At 62.1% G+C, this 17,692-nt stretch overlaps 4 protein-coding genes across 4 annotated transcripts; all 4 read left to right on the top strand.

Annotated features, from left to right (window-relative positions):
* Positions 1-3,694: 3,694 nt before the first annotated feature.
* On the top strand, positions 3,695-5,878 carry LOC128669523 (uncharacterized). Its single transcript, XM_053744423.1, has one exon. It carries the CDS (start codon positions 3,695-3,697, stop codon positions 5,876-5,878), a length of 2,184 nt encoding a protein of 727 aa, XP_053600398.1.
* A 3,069-nt stretch (positions 5,879-8,947) lies between these two features.
* LOC128669483 (uncharacterized) lies at positions 8,948-9,934 on the top strand (the record flags this gene model as incomplete). The annotated part of the gene is made up of 1 exon (XM_053744351.1): positions 8,948-9,934. A coding segment is annotated over exon 1 (987 nt), but the record flags the coding sequence as incomplete, so codon positions are not given.
* A 2,694-nt stretch (positions 9,935-12,628) lies between these two features.
* LOC128669522 (uncharacterized) lies at positions 12,629-14,986 on the top strand. Its single transcript, XM_053744422.2, has one exon. It carries the CDS (start codon positions 12,629-12,631, stop codon positions 14,984-14,986), a length of 2,358 nt encoding a protein of 785 aa, XP_053600397.2.
* LOC128669521 (uncharacterized) lies at positions 14,986-15,972 on the top strand (the record flags this gene model as incomplete). The annotated part of the gene is made up of 2 exons (XM_064435927.1): positions 14,986-15,411; positions 15,478-15,972. Coding segments are annotated over exons 1-2 (921 nt in total), but the record flags the coding sequence as incomplete, so codon positions are not given.
* Positions 15,973-17,692: the final 1,720 nt, after the last annotated feature.

The raw sequence follows: 17,692 nt of genomic DNA, 5'->3' as shown, positions 1-17,692 counted from the left end.
CACCAGGGACGACGGGTTTGTTGCAGCGCGGATAGGGGATTGCGTAGTGGTCGGCGTGTATTTTTCGCCCAACAGGGCTCTAGCCGACTATGAGGCATTTCTCATCCGTTTAGGATCTGTCGTGGTCAGCAGCCATCCTCGCCCCGTGATCGTGGCCGGGGACTTCAACGCCAAGTCCTTGGCGTGGGGTTCCCCGGTTGCGGACGCGAGAGGCGAGCTAGTTGAGGAATGGGCGTTGCAACTCGGTCTCACACTCATGAACCGGGGAACGACCCACACTTGTATTCGACAAAGGGGTGGCTCAATCGTTGATCTAACGTTCGCCAGCCCCTCCCTATCTCGACGAATTGCGGACTGGCGGGTTGTTGAGGAGGTGGAGACGCTCTCTGACCACCGGTATATTCGGTTCAGTGTCTCCGCCCAGACCTCCGGCCAGCCAGCTACGCCTACCGGAATTGACGTAAGCAGCCCCCGTTGGGCCATAAAACGGATCGACAAGGAGCTGCTAAAGGAAGTGACGATAGTACAGGCCTGGGCGTCGGCACCTCCCGCTGAGCCTATAAACGTGGATGAGGAGGCGGAATGGTTTAGGGACACGTTAACCGCTGTGTGTGACGCGGCGATGCCCAGAGTACGGAGAGCACCGTCCCGACGGCAAGTATACTGGTGGTCCCAAGAGATTGCCCAACTCCGGCGAAGGTGCATATTTCGTCGCCGCCTCTATGCTCGTCATAGGAGAAGACGTCGCCGCACCGCAGATGCAGCCGCTCGCGAGGCGGAACTCTATGAGGAGTATAGAGCGGCAAAGGAAGAACTCCAGGTGGCCATTCGCACTGCCAAAGACAGGGCGCGAGAAGAGCTATTGGCGACTCTGGACAGAGATCCGTGGGGGCGCCCCTACCTAATGGTGCGGGGGAAACTTCGCCCATGGGCTCCTCCCTTGACCCAAAGTATGCCGCCACAACTGGTGAACGACGTTGTGAGTGCCCTATTCCCGGCGGGACGATCTGATTTTGTGCCACCGGCAATGCGGTTAAACGACCTCAATGAAGAGATTGGCACTGTTCCCCCAGTCTCCGAGGAGGAACTGGAAGTCGCGATAGGCAGGATGAAGAGGAAGAACACGGCCCCGGGTCCGGATGGTATCCCGGGGGTTGCGCTCGTGCTGGCCCTCGGGACTCTTGGGACCCGATTCCGTCAGCTCCTCACAGCCTGCCTAGAGCAGGGACGGTTTCCTATTAGGTGGAAGACGGGGAAACTGGTGCTCCTACGAAAAGAGGGTCGCCCGGCAGAGTCCCCCTCGGCCTATAGGCCAGTCGTACTGCTCGATGAGGTGGACAAAATGTTGGAAAAGGTGATTGCAGATCGAATCGTCGAGCATTTGAGCAGGGTGGGACCGGATCTTGCCGAGAACCAATTTGGCTTTCGCCGCCGTCGGTCGACGATAGACGCTATTTCTGGGGTCCAACGTTTGGCCAGTGAAGCGACGTCCCGGGGTGAGGTGGTGCTGGCGGTGTCTTTAGACATTGCAAACGCCTTCAACACCTTGCCCTGGGCTACCATAAGGGAGGCGCTGAAATACCATGGTGTGCCGGCATATCTTCGCCGAATTATAGACGCATACCTCAGTGACAGAGCGGTAGTCTACCCGGGCCTCAACGGCCCTGAACAGAGGCAAATGTCGTGCGGTGTTCCACAGGGGTCGGTCCTCGGACCGCTCCTGTGGAACATCGGCTACGACTGGGTCCTGCGCGGGACCGTACTTCCTGGTGTCGCGCTACATTGTTATGCCGACGACACCCTAGTCACCGTGCGGGCCAAATCGTATAGGCAGGCTGCTATGGTGGCCACTGCCGGAGTAGCTCAAATCGTAGGCCGAATAAGACGGCTGGGACTGGAGGTGGCCCTCCGCAAGTCGGAAGCCCTACTTTTTCATGGTCCCCGAGCGGCACCGACCTCTGACGCCCATATTATTGTGGGAGGGGTCCGTATCGACGTCGGGTCGACTCTCAAGTACCTCGGTTTAGTCCTTGACAGCCGATGGGATTTCAGGCGCCACTTTGATCTTTTGGCGCCCAAACTCACCAAGACGGCGGCTGCGATGTCCCGCCTCCTGCCAAACCTGGGCGGACCAAGCGTCGCATGCCGAAACCTATATACGGGAGTAGTGAGATCGATGGCAATGTACGGTGCACCGATCTGGGGACCGAGTCTATCTGCCCGGAACGCGGCTGTTATGCAAAGACCTCAACGTCTGATGGCCATACGAGTCATTCGCGGTTATTGCACAGTGTCGGGTGAAGCAGCATGCGCCCTGGCGGGTACACCACCCTGGAGTTTAGAGGCTAAAGCCCTCGCCCAGTTGTATACCTGGCGGCAGCAGATGTTGCAACAGGGTCAACCGCAAGCACCGTCGGAGGTGAACGGGCAGAGGATGAGGTTACGCAGCATGACCATCGAGGAGTGGGACGAGAAACTGGCCCAGCCCAGCGCCGGGCAATACACCATCTCGGCCCTCCGTCCAGTACTGGCGGAGTGGGTAAATAGACGGCACGGCAGTCTCTCCTATAGACTGACACAGGTGCTCTCGGGGCATGGCTGCTTCGGGAAGTACCTGTGTCGGATCGGCCGGGAGGAAAACGAGAGCTGCCATCACTGTAATGCCGAAACAGACACAGCTGCCCATACTTTGGCCGTTTGTCCGGCGTGGGAAGAAGAGCGGCAAAACACCGTCGCAACACTGGGCGTACAAGACCTCGAGCTGTCAACGGTGCTCGATAAAATGGTCGAAAGTGAAGCTGCTTGGCAGGCCGTCGCAGATTTTTGTGAGGCTGTCATGGAGACCAAGGAGGAAGCGGAAAGAGTGAGAGAGGCGACGAGTACTGTACCATCTCGCCGAGCACGCAACGTGCGCCGTAGGAGGCGCGCAAATATGGACCTTAGACCACCATAAGGTCCGGCCTGCGGGCGCCGGACGGGGCAGTCCGACGCCTGATCAGCCACAGGCCAAGAAGGCGCGGGAGCACTGGTGTCCGGTGCGACCGCCCAACGAGACGGATGAGGAGCAAAGCTCCTAAATTGAAGAGGTCCGCGATGGTGGACCAAAGCTTTGCCGAGGCCGCGTTGTGCATGCGCGAGCGATCCCGCAGCCTCGGCCCGAAAGCCGAGAAGGACACCGTGTGGTTTTTAGTCCGTGCAAGTCGGACATACCCCGGCGCTATGCCCCGGCGCCGGGCACGCGGAGGCGTTTTCCACACGAGGAAAAAAAAAAAAAAAAAAGGTTGGGGAACCACGGGGTGCTAGTGCAGGAAACCTCCCCGAGTGCCTGATCCCTTGAAAGCTTTAATGGGCTGACAAGGGCTCAGGACGGTGCACCCTGGAAACGGCAATCAATAACTCCCTACGGGGTCTTGTTGGTTGCTGGCCAATGTCCTGCAATCCTTTCCCTCCTTTCCCTCTGTCCTCTTCCCATCCTTAAAGAGTCGGTCTGCTCCCGGTACTTCTCTCATAATGAGAGTCGACTGGCGATGCGGATCGCTCTATCCTTTCCCCCTTTTCCTTCCTTTCTTCCTCAGTCTGTCCGGTGGAGTAAACCACTCGAAAAATCAGTCGTTTGGGGTGGGATCGGGTAATTGAGCTTAGGTCAATGCTAGGGTGACCGCACACCTGAATTAAAAAAAGGAACGTTCAAAAAATGCAAGTCGTGAATAAAGAAAATCTACCCCAGGGTGGTACCGGCCGTACCGCGGTCGGAGAATCCACCCCGGTGTCTAATGACACCGGCTGCCCCTCGTATTCTGGGGGGGGCAATTTACGCCTTGCGCCTTCGGACGCAATTGTTGATGCAGTAGTAGGAGACGATGTGGTGGGAGACGAAGTGGTGGGAGACGAAGTGGTGGGAAAGAATGCGGGAGATGTTGTCGCACAGGTTTCGGACTCTGAAATGAGTGTTAAGAGTGCCAGTAGTGGTTGCGGACAGTCCCGCTTCTTCAGGAAACGGCGGAACACGGAGAGCCCGGAATTGAGTTCTGCGACGGATGAGGATAATCCTCCACAGGCGCGCGCTCAGCGCGGTAAGAGAGGTAGAGGAAGACCGCCGACAACCGGCGAATGTATTGGCCTCGGGAAGGCAAGGGAGGCTCTTCAGGCTACTCGTCGTGCCGAGTTTCTGAAGGTCCGCATCGGTGAGGAGGATCGGCAGTTGGCTGAAGCCGCCAAAAAGGTGGCGGTCAGGAGTGAGAGGGCAGCGTCACGCGCCTCCACTCGGTCTGAGGCGGAATTCGAGCCGGAAGACCTAACTGCCGGGTCTATAGAGGAGAGGCTGAACAACTCTGTTGCGGCAATAAGAGCGGTTGGGAAGATGTCCAAAGGCCTGAAGGGCACCGCCCAGAAGACCCTCAAGGATGCGGCAGCCTCAATTGAAGACTTAGCACACGAGCTAATGGAGAGATGTACCTCCAGCGAGACGCGCCGCTTGCAGGCGGAGAACGCTCGCCTAAAACAGGAGATGGCTGACCTTCGTCAAGAGTTAGACGAGATTCGAACGGAGGTCTACAAGTCGAAGCGCTCAGCTCAGCCTGAGACTGAAGCGCCGCGGGACACGCCAGCACTGGAGAAACAGCTGACGAGTCTCCTTAAAGAAGAACTCGGTCGATTCAGGGAAGAGGTCCTTACGAAAGTAAACTTTTTGGAGGGGAAAGTCCTCAGACCCACATTGGCCTCTGACCGGGGCAGCAAAGGTAGAGCTCCAACTATGGCCACGTTTGCCGAGAAGACAGCGGCCAGGCCGACTTTGGCAGAGACTCCTGTGGAACAGGTATCGCAGGCGGTCGACATCCCGCCCTCTCAGCCGAGTACAAGCACAGCCCCAGCTAAAACCAAGAAGGCTAAAAGGAAGAAGGCCAAGTCTTCCAAGACTGCACCTGATGCGGCCGCGGCAGCTGCCCCACAGCAAGCGGAAGAGGGTGCCTGGCAAACTGTGGGTCAAAAGAAGTCCCAAAAGAAGGCCACTAGAAAAGAGGCCCAGAAGAAGAAACGGCAGGAAGCCAGGCTTCGCCCGCCCCGGTCAGCAGCGGTTGTTTTGACCCTGCAGCCGCACGCTTCTCAAAATGGCGTGACATATGAGGAGGTGTTGGGTCGAGCAAAAAGTCAGGTGGATACTGTGAGCTTGGGTATCGAGGGCATGCGGTGCAAGGTCACGGCCACTGGCGCCCGCCTCTTGCAGGTGCCCGGCAGTTCTAGTGGCCCCCTAGCCGACGCCTTGGCCGACAAGCTGAGGCAAGCCCTGAATCCGGAGGAAGTGAAGGTCTCCAGACCTGTAAAGCGGGTAGACCTGCGAATATCTGGCCTGGATGATTCCGTGACTAGGGAAGAGCTGACAGCAGCACTGGCCAAGGCTGGAGCTTGCTCTGAGCTGGACCTGAAAGTAGGCGAGATTCGTCGTGCACCGCGTGGTATGGGGACCTCGATTGTAGCGTGCCCGGTGACTGTGGCTAAAAAGCTGGAGGATGGCCGTCGGCTCCTAGTTGGCTGGGTGTCTGCCAGTGTTAAGCTGTTAAAGCAAAGGCCGATGCGCTGCTACAGATGCATCACGGGTGAGCATGTGGCGACGCAATGCAATTCTGCGGTAGACTGTAGTGGCCTCTGTTTCCGATGTGGTAAACGAGGCCACGAGGCCAGGACGTGTTCTGCGGCGCCCCATTGCCCCGTATGCGCGGAGGCCAATAAGCCCGCCGATCATGCAATCGGCAGTAAACTATGTAAGGCAGCCAATAAGAAGACGGGCAAGACACCCAAAAAGGCCCCAGCCTCTCGGCCTAAAATACCCCCCACCGAATCGTCACAAGGTGTGGAACCTTTTGAGATGGAATGTCCATAATGTCTCAAAGTACGACATTCTTGCAGTGCAACATCAACCACTCTGCCAGAGCACAAGACCTTCTGTGTCAGAGCATGGCGGAGTGGGGTGTCAAAGTGGCGATAGTTGCGGAGCCATACTTTGTTCCGCCTCGTGACGATTGGGTGGGGGATGCTAGCTGCTCGGTGGCCATCATCTCGTCGCCTTCCTCAGGCTCGCAATTCCCTGAAAACATCACCAGGGACGACGGGTTTGACGAAACGAAAGTGAAGCTGCTTGGCAGGCCGTCGCAGAGTTTTGTGAGGCTGTCATGGAGACCAAGGAGGAAGCGGAAAGAGTGAGAGAGGCGACGAGTACTGTACCATCTCGCCGAGCACGCAATGTGCGCCGTAGGAGGCGTGCAAATATGGACCTTAGACCACCATAAGGTCCGGCCTGCGGGCGCCGGACGGGGCAGTCCGACGCCTGATCAGCCACAGGCCAAGAAGGTGCGGGAGCACTGGTGTCCGGTGCGACCGCCCAACGAGACGGATGAGGAGTAAAGCTCCTAAATTGAAGAGGTCCGCGATGGCGGACCAAAGCTTTGCCGAGGCCGCGTTGTGCATGCGCGAGCGATCCCGCAGCCTCGGCCCGAAAGCCGAGAAGGACACCGTGTGGTTTTTAGTCCGTGCAAGTCGGACATACCCCGGCGCTATGCCCCGGCGCCGGGCACGCGGAGGCGTTTTCCACACGAAAAAAAAAAAAAAAAAAAAAAGGTTGGGGAACCACCCCACAGTGCTTGCGTCCACGTCGCGTTCCCCGGGCAACGTCGCGTCCTAACCACCGTAACGGAGTGGTTAGGCCGACGGCTAAAGTGCACTGTGCAGAAGGAGCAATTTGCGAACTGTGAAGAATGTCGTCTAATGACCAAATAATGAGGGACGCCCGCGGGCGTTTCCTGAAAAAAGGCCCTTCTCAGGGCCACCCAAAAGGCCCTTCTCAGGGCCACCCAAAAGGCCCTTCTCAGGGCCACCCAAAAGGCCCTTCTCAGGGCCACCCAAAAGGCCCTTCTCAGGGCCAAACAAAGGGAAGGGGGGAAATGGAATGTTCAGGGTCTGAACATTCCGCTGGGGAGGAAACTGACGGGAGTGGCCTCGCTGTGGGCCAAGAGAGGATGGGGAGCCTGTTGGGAAGTGCGGGCTCCATCACCTCGTTGTCGGAGTCGGTGCTGGGCAACAAGCGCCTCTATTCTGAGGTGGCGACTGGTTCCGGCACCGACACTGAGGTCGGTGTGCCACGGGCACAATCAGTGGCGAAGAGGGGCAAGGCTCGGGGTGCCTCGCACCTGACGAGGGCCCGGGCTGAAGCGAGGAGGAGTCAAGAGGAGGATGCCGAGGCTTCCTTCTCGGCCTCTCTAGGGGCTCGGGCCTTCCGGAGGGGAGGACCCCTGAATGGTGGGGACGATGATGTGGTGGTGGCCCCCATTGATGCGCGGGACTTTGGGGCCATGGGTGCTGATGGACTCATGGCCACTGCGGTGGAGAGGCTGGGTATTATAACCAGCCTCGTCGGGAAGACTGCCGCCCTCAAGGGGGGCTTCAACTCCAAAATTATGCGGGCCTCCTCGGATATCAGGGATATCGTGGACACCCTGGTGGCGCGCAGCGAGTCGGACGAAGTTCGACGCCTTAAGGCCGATAATGGTCGCCTCCAAAGGGAGGTGGCCATTATGAAGGCTGAGGTCGCTGCGCTCCGCCGGGGGTTCGAGGAGGCCCGCCGTGAGGCTGCTCAGGCTGCGCGGACGGTACAGCGGCAGGCAGCTCCAGTGGAGGATGAGCTGGAGCAGAGGATGGCCAGATTAATTGATGGCCGTCTGGCAGCGCTAGGACTGGCTGGATGTCCTCGGAGTGCCACTCGTCCACCTCTGGCGGGTGACAACTCCGAGGTGGCGAGGGCTGCAAGGACGGCCATTGAGGAGGCCTCCGGCCTGGGTCCGGCGCCGCGGCTTGAGCAGCCGGTGGAGTTGGAGGTTCGGGCCCCTGCACGCCCGGCCTCTGAGAGGCGGGGTTGTAAGGGGGTAGGTGCTGGGGGAGCGACAGAGTGGGGGCCCTTCGGGCCGTCGACCTCAACAGCTGTGGTCGACGAATGCCCGGAGCTCCCCTGGGTCGAAGTCCGGGGGAGGAGGGGGAAGGGGAAGGGCGTGGGAAAGAAGTCCCAGCCCAAACCTGCGGAGCGACCGGCGGCGGCCCCAACAAAGGCCACTGCAACGGCGCCCAAGGCACCCCCCAGGGCGGCGCCAGCGAGGGCGGCCAAGCTGTCGGCCCCTAGCTCCTCGGCTGTAATTCTCAAGTTACAGCCAGAGGCAGCGCAAAAAGGGGCCACATACAGCTCCGCCCTCCTCAAGGCCGAGCAGGCGGTGAGCCTGGAGGGGCTAGGAATCGGCTCGCTTCGGATTCGCCCGAGTGCGACCGGAGCGAGGCTAATCGAGGTCTCTGGCCCCTCCAACTCAGACAAGGCAGATGCGCTTGCATCGGCCTTGAAGGCGGCCCTTTCCGGCGTCGCGGACGTTTCCAGGCCCGTCAAAACCGCGGACTTCCGCGTGACGGGCCTGAATGATGCGGCAACGGCGCAGCGGATAAAGGCTGCGGTCGCGCAAGCCGGGAGCTGCACGGAGGACCAGGTCTGGGTGGGTGAAATCCGCTCAGACTGGCGGGGCTCTGGCTCTGCCCTGATGCGCTGCCCGGTCACGACGGCTAAAAAGCTGATCGAGGCGGGCAGCCTCACGGTAGGCTGGAGTCGAGTGCAGCTCCGGCACCTGGAGGCGCGCCCCATGCACTGCTACAAGTGCATGGGGAAGGGGCACACCGCATCGCTGTGCCCCTCGCAGACGGACCGCAGCCGGCTCTGCTATAGGTGCGGGGAGGCAGGGCATTTGTCCGCCTCCTGCACAGCGGAGCCCCGCTGCGCGGTATGCCGCGACGCCGGCAAGCCGGCGGGCCACGTGATGGGGGGTAGGGCCTGCAACCCACCCCCGATCCGAGGGAAAGGGCCGTCCCCTCCTCCGCGCGAGGGAAGGCAAGGGGAGGCGCCAGTCGGCCAAATGGAGGAGTGATGGGGGTCACCTTCCTCCAGGCCAACCTCAACCACTCCGCTAGGGCGCAGGATCTCCTCCTGCAATCCATGGCGGAGTGGGATTTGGATGTCGCGGTGGTCGCGGAGCCGTACGCGGTTCCCTCCCTGCCTCACTGGGCGGGGGATCTGGATGGCCTCGTGGCCATCGTGGCTAGGCCTGGTGCCGCCCCTCCCCTCGCGATTAAGAAGAGAGGGAACGGCTTTGTGGTGGCGGTTCGGGGAGAGTACGCCATAATTGGTGTTTACTTCTCCCCGAACCGGGATTTGCCGGCCCTGGAGCGGTTCTTGGATGCCCTGGGGCCGGAAATAAGGCGGTTAGCGCCCCTAAAGGTCTTCGTGGCCGGTGACTTCAACGCCAAATCAACGGCGTGGGGGAACCCGGCCACGGAGCCCAAGGGGCGAAAGGTGGAAGAGTGGGCGCTGGCCGCGGGGCTGTCTCTCCTAAACAGGGGGACAGCCCACACGTGCGTGCGACGGACGGGCGGATCGGTGGTGGACTTGACGTTCGCCACCCCCTCCGCCGCGCGCTCCGTGTCGGACTGGAGGGTGGAAGGGGGGGTGGAGACACTCTCGGACCACTTGTATATTCGGTTCGAGGTGTCGGCCGCCCCCCAATGTCAGGCGGCATCATCGTCCCGGGTGCGCAGCCGGTTCCCGCGCTGGGCCCTTACGCGGCTTGACCGGGAGCTGGCGGAAGAGGCGGCCATCGTCGGCCGCTGGAGCCTCCCGCCTCTAGACGGAATGGGGGTGGACGACGCGGCTGACCGTCTCGGCGACGCTTTCACAGCGGTGTGCCGGGCGGCCATGCCAAGCGTAGGTCGAGCCCCCCCTAGGCGGGCGGTCTATTGGTGGTCGGCGGAGATTGCCGCCCTTCGCGTCGCCTGCAACGCGGCCCGAAGGGCCTATAGTCGAAGCAGGCGGCGCAGTCCCCGGGACGAGGAGAGGGATGGTCAGCTGTATGCGGTGTATGTGGAAAACCGTAAGGAGCTGCAGCTGGCCATCGGTCGGGCCAAGGAGGAAGCCTTCGAGGAGCTGGTGGAGGGTATCGAAAGAGACCCATGGGGCCGGCCGTATAAGTGGGCGCGAGACAAATTGCGCCCACAGGCGACCCCGCTAACGGAGACCCTTCAGCCAGCTCTGCTGGGGGAGATTGTCGGGGATCTATTCCCCGGCAATCCGCGAGGGTTTTCTCCTCCGAGGATGGCCCGACAGCCGCCTGACGCGGAGGGAGAAGAGGTGGAGGCAGATCCGCCTCCCGTCACCGACGTCGAAATGGAGGTGGTCCTCGACCGCCTCCAGACAAGGAAGAGGGCACCGGGTCCAGACGGGGTGCACGGGAAAGTGCTTGCGCTGATTCTCGTGCACCTCGGGGAGGAGTTTCGGGGGCTGCTCAACCGCTGTCTGCGAGAGGGGCAGTTCCCGAAATTATGGAAGGAGGGCCGGCTCTGCCTTATTCCGAAGGGGAGCCGGCCCTTGGACTCGGCTTCGGCGGTGCGACCTCTGGTCCTGCTGAGCGAGGCTGGGAAGGCCCTAGAGAGTGTTGTGGCCTCTCGCCTCGTTCGGCATGTGGAGGAAGGCCCGGGACCGCGTCTCTCTGACGTGCAGTACGGATTCCGGGCCAAGAGGTCCACCATCGACGCCCTCAGGCGTCTGCGGTCGGTGACGGAGGAGGCGGACAGAGAAGGCGAGGTGACCCTGGCGACGTCGTTAGACATCGCCAACGCCTTCAACAGTATCCCGCACTGTGTAATACGGGAGGCGCTCCGGTACTTCGGAGTGCCCTCGTACCTGCGGGGGCTGTTGGGGGCGTACCTGGAGGAGCGGGTCGTCCTGTACGAGGACAGGGGAGGTCAAATGGTCCGGCGGGGCGTCGGGTGCGGTGTCCCGCAGGGGTCGATTCTCGGCCCTATCCTGTGGGACATCGCATACGATTGGGTCCTGCGGTGCCGGCTTCCCCCCGGGACGGGTGTCATCTGCTATGCGGATGACACTCTCTTCACGTCCCGGGGTGCGAATTTCGGTGAGGCGGCGCGGCTGGCCGAAACGGGCCTCGCCCTTTTGGTCGGCCGCATAGAGAGGTTGGGGCTTCGGGTCCGACTGGATAAGACCGAAGTCCTCCTCTTCCGCGGGGCCCGGACGCGAGGACCTCCCCCAGGGGCGCGCCTCCAGGTGGGTCATGAGGAGTTGAGGGTGAGTGCCCAGATGAAATACCTGGGCCTCATCCTCGACGGGAGATGGTCCTTTGTCCCCCACTTCCGAGAGCTGGGGCAAAGGATCATCAGGACGGCTGCGTCGCTGGGCCGACTCCTGCCCAATCTGGGTGGGCCCAGCGACGCTGTACGGAAGCTGTACTCCGGCGTGTGCCGGAGTATGGCGATGTACGGCGCCCCCGTTTGGGTGGACGCCCTTGCCGCGGAGAATAAGCGCCTTCTCCGGCAGGCGCAGAAGGTGATCGCGGTAAGGGCGATACGGGGGTACCGTACAGTGGCGTTCTCTGCGGCCACAGCCCTCGCGGGCGACCCGCCATGGGAGTTGGTGGCGGAGGTGCTCGCCGAGGTTTACCACTTTGTGGCGAACAGGAGGGAAATCGGCGAGCACCCCTCGCCTGAGATGGTCCGGCGGGTCCGCTTGCGAGGGCAAGCGGAACTCATGCGGAGGTGGGAGGCAGACCTGGCGCGGGCAACGTACGGTGTACGCACAGTGGAGGCCCTGCGCCAGGTCCTGGAGAGATGGATGTTGAGGCGGCGCAAGCCTCTCACCTTCCGCATGACGCAGGTGCTCACCGGGCATGGCTGCTTCGGTGAGTACTTGCACCGCGTGGCCCAGCGGGAGACCGAGCCGGTCTGCCACGATTGTGGCGAGGCTCGGGACACTGCTCAACATGTTCTAGAGCAGTGTCCCAGGTGGAGTCGGCAGCGCCACGATCTGGTGGCAGTGCTCGGTGGAGTGGATCTGTCGCTCCCGAGTGTCGTCAATGCGATGCTCGGGAGTGACGGAGCCTGGGCGGCAGTGGCCTCCTTCTGTGAGACTGTTATGTCACAGAGGGAGGCCGAGGAAAGGAACCGCGAGGACCACCCCCTCGCGGAGCCGATCCGCAGAAGGCGGACGGGGGTGCGACGCAGGCGCTACCTTGCGCGCCTGCAGGCGCCCCCCTAAATCGGTGGGACTAGTCCCACCCGACGGCAGGGGTCCACCAGGTGTCGGTGGGCCCCTGAGAATGGTGAGTCCGGTCTCTGGCGAAAGAGACCGGCCAGTCGCTGAGGCGTCTTGTGTTAGATAGATCCGAGGCGCCTCCCTGTAAAGCGGCCGATGGCACCCGCAGGGGTTTAGTGGGTAGTCTGGGCTGGATAGCGGCCCAGGAGTCCCACACTCAGTGCGTAAATGCATTCCCCTGCGAAAACAAAAAAAAAAAAAAAAAAAAAAAAAAAAAAAAAAAAAAAAAAAAAAAAAAAAAAAAAAAGGTTAGGTTAGGTTAGGTTAGGTTAGGTTAGGTTAGGTTAGGTTAGGTTAGGTTAGGTTAGGTTAGGTTGGGGTGGGGAACCACCCCACAGTGCTTGCGTCCACGTCGCGTTCCCCGGGCAACGTCGCGTCCTAACCACCGTAACGGAGTGGTTAGGCCGACGGCTAAAGTGCACTGTGCAGTAGGAGCAACTCGCTAAAATGAATGGTACTCAACTGCGGGACGCCTCCGGGCGTTTCTTGAAAAAGGGCCCTTCTCAGGGCCACCCTAACGGCCCTTCTCAGGGCCACCCAAACGGCCCTTCTCAGGGCCACCCAAACGGCCCTTCTCAGGGCCAACTAAAGGGAAGGAGTGGAAAGCGTGGGGGGAAGATTTCGGTGGGGGGAGAGAAAAGTTCGGGCGGGAAGGACGGAACTGATAAGGAGCGGTCCAGGTCCGAACATGAAGAAAGTCGCGGTGGATCGGAAGGGGAAGCAATGGCGGATGAGAGTGGTGTGGCTACGGTCCAAGGAAGGCTGTGGAACCCGTTGGGAAGTGTGGGCTCCATCACCTCGCTGTCCGAATCGGTGCTGGGTGCCAAGCGCCTCTACTCGGAGGTAGCGAGTGGGTCCGGATCCGGTTCGGACACGGAGGTTGATTGGACACGGCCGGAAATATTGCCGAAGGCAAAAAGAGGGAAGGCTCGAGGTGCCTCGAATATGACGGGAGCCCGGGCTGAAACGCGAAGGAGTCGGGAGGAGGATGTGGAGGCCTCCTTCTCAGCCACTCTGGGAACTCGGGCCTTCCGGAGGGGAGAACACCCGAGTGGGGACGAGGGGTCGGATGTGGCCCCCATTGAGGTACGGGACTTCAGTGCCTTGGGTGCTGACGGACTTATGGCTACTGCGGTGGAGAGGCTGGGAATTATAACCAGCCTCGTCAGAAAGACCACCGCCTTCAAGGGGGGCTTCAGCGCGAAGATTCTGCGTGCCTCTACGGACATCAGGGATATCATGGATACCCTGGTGTCGCGTAACGAGTCGGACGAAGTACGGCGCCTCAGGGCTGATAATGGTCGCCTCCAAAGAGAGGTGGCCAATATGAGGGCAGAGGTCGCTGCGCTCCGCAGCGGGTTTGAGGAGGCTCGCCGCGAGGTCAACCAGGCTGCGCGAGCTGCGGAACAGCGGGCAGGTGCACCTGCAGAGGAAGAGAGGCTGATGGAGAGGCTGGAGGCTTCCATAGCCAAAATGATAGATGGCCGCCTAGCAGAGCTGAAGACTTGCCTCCCTCGGATGGTCACCCGCCCACCTCTAGCGGGTGACAGTTCGAGGGTGGCCAGGGCCACTAGGGCGGCCATTGCGGAGGCCTCCGGATTGAGTCCGGCGCTGCTGCCTAAGCGGACGGGAATGGAAGGCCGTAGAAGGGAAAGTGCTGAGGAGGGGATGGAGTGGGGGCCGTCGACCTCTGCAGTTCCGGACGAGTTCCCGGAGCTCCCTGGAGTTGAGGATGGGCCGACGACCTCGGCAATTCTGGTCGACGGATCCCCGGAGCTCCCCTGGGTTGAGGTTGGGAGGAGGAGCAAAGGGAAGGGAAAGGGCAAAAAATCCAAGCCCAAGCCCGAGGCGGTACCCAAGGGGGCCCCCTCAACCGTGCCCAAGCCCACGGCGGCGCCCACGGGGGCGCCTAAGTCTGTGCCCAAGCCTACGGCGGCGCCCGCGGAGGCGCCTACGTCTGTGCCCAAGGAGTCCCCCAAGGCGGCGCCACTGAGGGTGGTGAAAAAACTGTCGGCCCCTAGCTCCTCGGCTGTAATTCTTAAGTTACAGCCGGAGGCAGTGCAAAATGGGGCCACATACAGTTCCGCCCTCCTTAAGGCCGAGCAAGAGGTGAACCTGGAGGAGCTGGGCATTGGCTCGCTTCGGATTCGCCCGAGTGCGACCGGAGCGAGATTAATTGAGGTCCCCGGCTCCTCTAGCTCAGGCAAGGCGGACGCACTTGCTTCGGCCTTGAAGGTGGCCCTGGCCGGCGTCGTGGACGTTTTCAGGCCCGTCAAAACTGCGGATTTCTGCGTGACGGGACTGAATGATGCGGCAACGGCGCAGCGGATAAAGGCTGCGGTCGCGCAAGCCGGGAGCTGCACGGAGGACCAGGTCTGGGTGGGTGAAATCCGCTCAGACTGGCGGGGCTCTGGCTCTGCCCTGATGCGCTGCCCGGTCACGACGGCCAAAAAGCTGATCGAGGCGGGCAGCCTCACGGTAGGCTGGAGCCGGGTGCAGCTCCGGCACCTGGAGGCGCGCCCCATGCACTGCTACAAGTGCATGGGGAAGGGGCACACTGCATCGCTGTGCCCCTCGCAGACGGACCGCAGCCGGCTCTGCTATAGGTGCGGGGAGGCAGGGCATTTGTCCGCCTCCTGCACAGCGGAGCCCCGCTGCGCGGTATGCCGCGACGCCGGCAAGCCGGCGGGCCACGTGATGGGGGGTAGGGCCTGCAACCCACCCCCGATCCGAGGGAAAGGGCCGTCCCCTCCTCCGCGCGAGGGAAGGCAAGGGGAGGCGCCAGTCGGCCAAATGGAGGAGTGATGGGGGTCACCTTCCTCCAGGCCAACCTCAACCACTCCGCTAGGGCGCAGGACCTCCTCCTGCAATCCATGGCGGAGTGGGATCTGGATGTCGCGGTGGTCGCGGAGCCGTACGCGGTTCCCTCCCTGCCCCACTGGGCGGGGGATCTGGATGGCCTCGTGGCCATCGTGGCTAGGCCTGGTGCCGCCCCTCCCCTCGCGATTAAGAAGAGAGGGAACGGCTTTGTGGTGGCGGTTCGGGGAGAGTACGCCATAATTGGTGTTTACTTCTCCCCGAACCGGGATTTGCCGGCCCTGGAGCGGTTCTTGGATGCTCTGGGGCCGGAGATAAGGCGGTTAGCGCCCCTAAAGGTCTTCGTGGCCGGTGACTTCAACGCCAAATCAACGGCGTGGGGGAACCCGGCCACGGAGCCCAAGGGGCGAAAGGTGGAAGAGTGGGCGCTGGCCGCGGGGCTGTCTCTCCTAAACAGGGGGACAGCCCACACGTGCGTGCGACGGACGGGCGGATCGGTGGTGGACCTGACGTTCGCCACCCCCTCCGCCGCGCGCTCCGTGTCGGACTGGAGGGTGGAAGGGGGGGTGGAGACACTCTCGGACCACTTGTATATTCGGTTCGAGGTGTCGGCCGCCCCCCAATGCCAGGCGGCATCATCGTCCCGGGTGCGCAGCCGGTTCCCGCGCTGGGCCATTACGCGGCTTGACCGGGAGCTGGCGGAAGAGGCGGCCATCGTCGGCCGCTGGAGCCTCCCGCCTCTAGACGGAATGGGGGTGGACGACGCGGCTGACCGTCTCGGCGACGCTTTCACAGTGGTGTGCCGGGCGGCCATGCCAAGCGTAGGTCGAGCCCCCCCTAGGCGGGCGGTCTATTGGTGGTCGGCGGAGATTGCCGCCCTTCGCGTCGCCTGCAACGCGGCCCGAAGGGCCTATAGTCGAAGCAGGCGGCGCAGTCCCCGGGACGAGGAGAGGGATGGTCAGCTGTATGCGGTGTATGTGGAAAATCGCAAGGAGCTGCAGCTGGCCATCGGTCGGGCCAAGGAGGAAGCCTTCGAGGAGCTGGTGGAGGGTATCGAAAGAGACCCATGGGGCCGGCCGTATAAGTGGGCGCGAGACAAATTGCGCCCACAGGCGACCCCGTTAACGGAGACCCTTCAGCCAGCTCTGCTGGGGGAGATTGTCGGGGATCTATTCCCCGGCAATCCGCGAGGGTTTTCTCCTCCGAGGATGGCCCGACAGCCGCCTGACGCGGAGGGAGAAGAGATGGAGGCGGATCCGCCTCCCGTCACCGACGTCGAAATGGAGGTGGTCCTCGACCGCCTCCAGACAAGGAAGAGGGCACCGGGTCCAGACGGGGTGCACGGGAAAGTGCTTGCGCTGATTCTCGTGCACCTCGGGGAGGAGTTTCGGGGGCTGCTCAACCGCTGTCTGCGAGAGGGGCAGTTCCCGAAATTATGGAAGGAGGGCCGGCTCTGCCTTATTCCGAAGGGGAGCCGGCCCTTGGACTCGGCTTCGGCGGTGCGACCTCTGGTCCTGCTGAGCGAGGCTGGGAAGGCCCTAGAGAGCGTTGTGGCCTCTCGCCTCGTTCGGCATGTGGAGGAAGGCCCGGGACCGCGTCTCTCTGACGTGCAGTACGGATTCCGGGCCAAGAGGTCCACCATCGACGCCCTCAGGCGTCTGCGGTCGGTGACGGAGGAGGCGGATCGAGAAGGCGATGTGACCCTGGCGACGTCTTTAGACGTCGCCAACGCCTTCAACAGCATCCCGCACAGTGTAATACGGGAGGCACTCCGGTACTTTGGGGTGCCCTCGTACCTGCGGCGGCTGTTGGGGGTGTACCTGGAGGATCGTGTTGTCCTGTACGAGGACGGGGGGGGTCGTATGGTTCGGCGGAGCGTCGGATGCGGTGTGCCACAGGGGTCGATTCTCGGCCCTATCCTGTGGGACATCGCATACGATTGGGTCCTGCGGTGCCGGCTTCCCCCCGGGACGGGTGTCATCTGCTATGCGGATGACACTCTCTTCACGTCCCGGGGTGCGAACTTCGGTGAGGCGGCGCGGCTGGCCGAAACGGGCCTCGCCCTTTTGGTCGGCCGCATAGAGAGGCTGGGGCTTCGGGTCCGACTGGATAAGACCGAAGTCCTCCTCTTCCGCGGGGCCCGGACGCGAGGACCTCCCCCAGGGGCGCGCCTCCAGGTGGGTCATGAGGAGTTGAGGGTGAGTGCCCAGATGAAATACCTGGGCCTCATCCTCGACGGGAGATGGTCCTTTGTCCCCCACTTCCGAGAGCTGGGGCAAAGGATCGTCAGGACGGCTGCGTCGCTGGGCCGACTCCTGCCCAATCTGGGTGGGCCCAGCGACGCTGTACGGAAGCTGTACTCCGGCGTGTGCCGGAGTATGGCGATGTACGGCGCCCCCGTTTGGGTGGACGCCCTTGCCGCGGAGAATAAGCGCCTCCTCCGGCAGGCGCAGAAGGTGATCGCGGTAAGGGCGATACGGGGGTACCGTACCGTGGCGTACGCTGCGGCCACAGCCCTCGCGGGCGACCCGCCGTGGGAGTTGGTGGCGGAGGTGCTCGCCGAGGTTTACCACTTTGTGGCGAACAGGAGGGAAATCGGCGAGCACCCCTCGCCTGAGATGGTCCGGCGGGTCCGCTTGCGAGGGCAAGCGGAACTCATGCGGAGGTGGGAGGCAGACCTGGCGCGGGCAACGT

The sequence above is a fragment of the Plodia interpunctella genome, chromosome 4 (genome assembly GCF_027563975.2).
Source record: "Plodia interpunctella isolate USDA-ARS_2022_Savannah chromosome 4, ilPloInte3.2, whole genome shotgun sequence".
Classification (NCBI taxonomy): Eukaryota; Metazoa; Arthropoda; class Insecta; order Lepidoptera; family Pyralidae; genus Plodia; species Plodia interpunctella.
This window is presented reverse-complemented; position numbering and strand designations above follow the sequence as displayed.

Coding starts and splice junctions, on each gene's coding strand:
- LOC128669523 (XM_053744423.1), top strand. CDS start 3,695: ATGCAAGTCGTGAATAAAGAAAATCTACCCCAGGGTGGTACCGGCCGT.
- LOC128669522 (XM_053744422.2), top strand. CDS start 12,629: ATGAATGGTACTCAACTGCGGGACGCCTCCGGGCGTTTCTTGAAAAAG.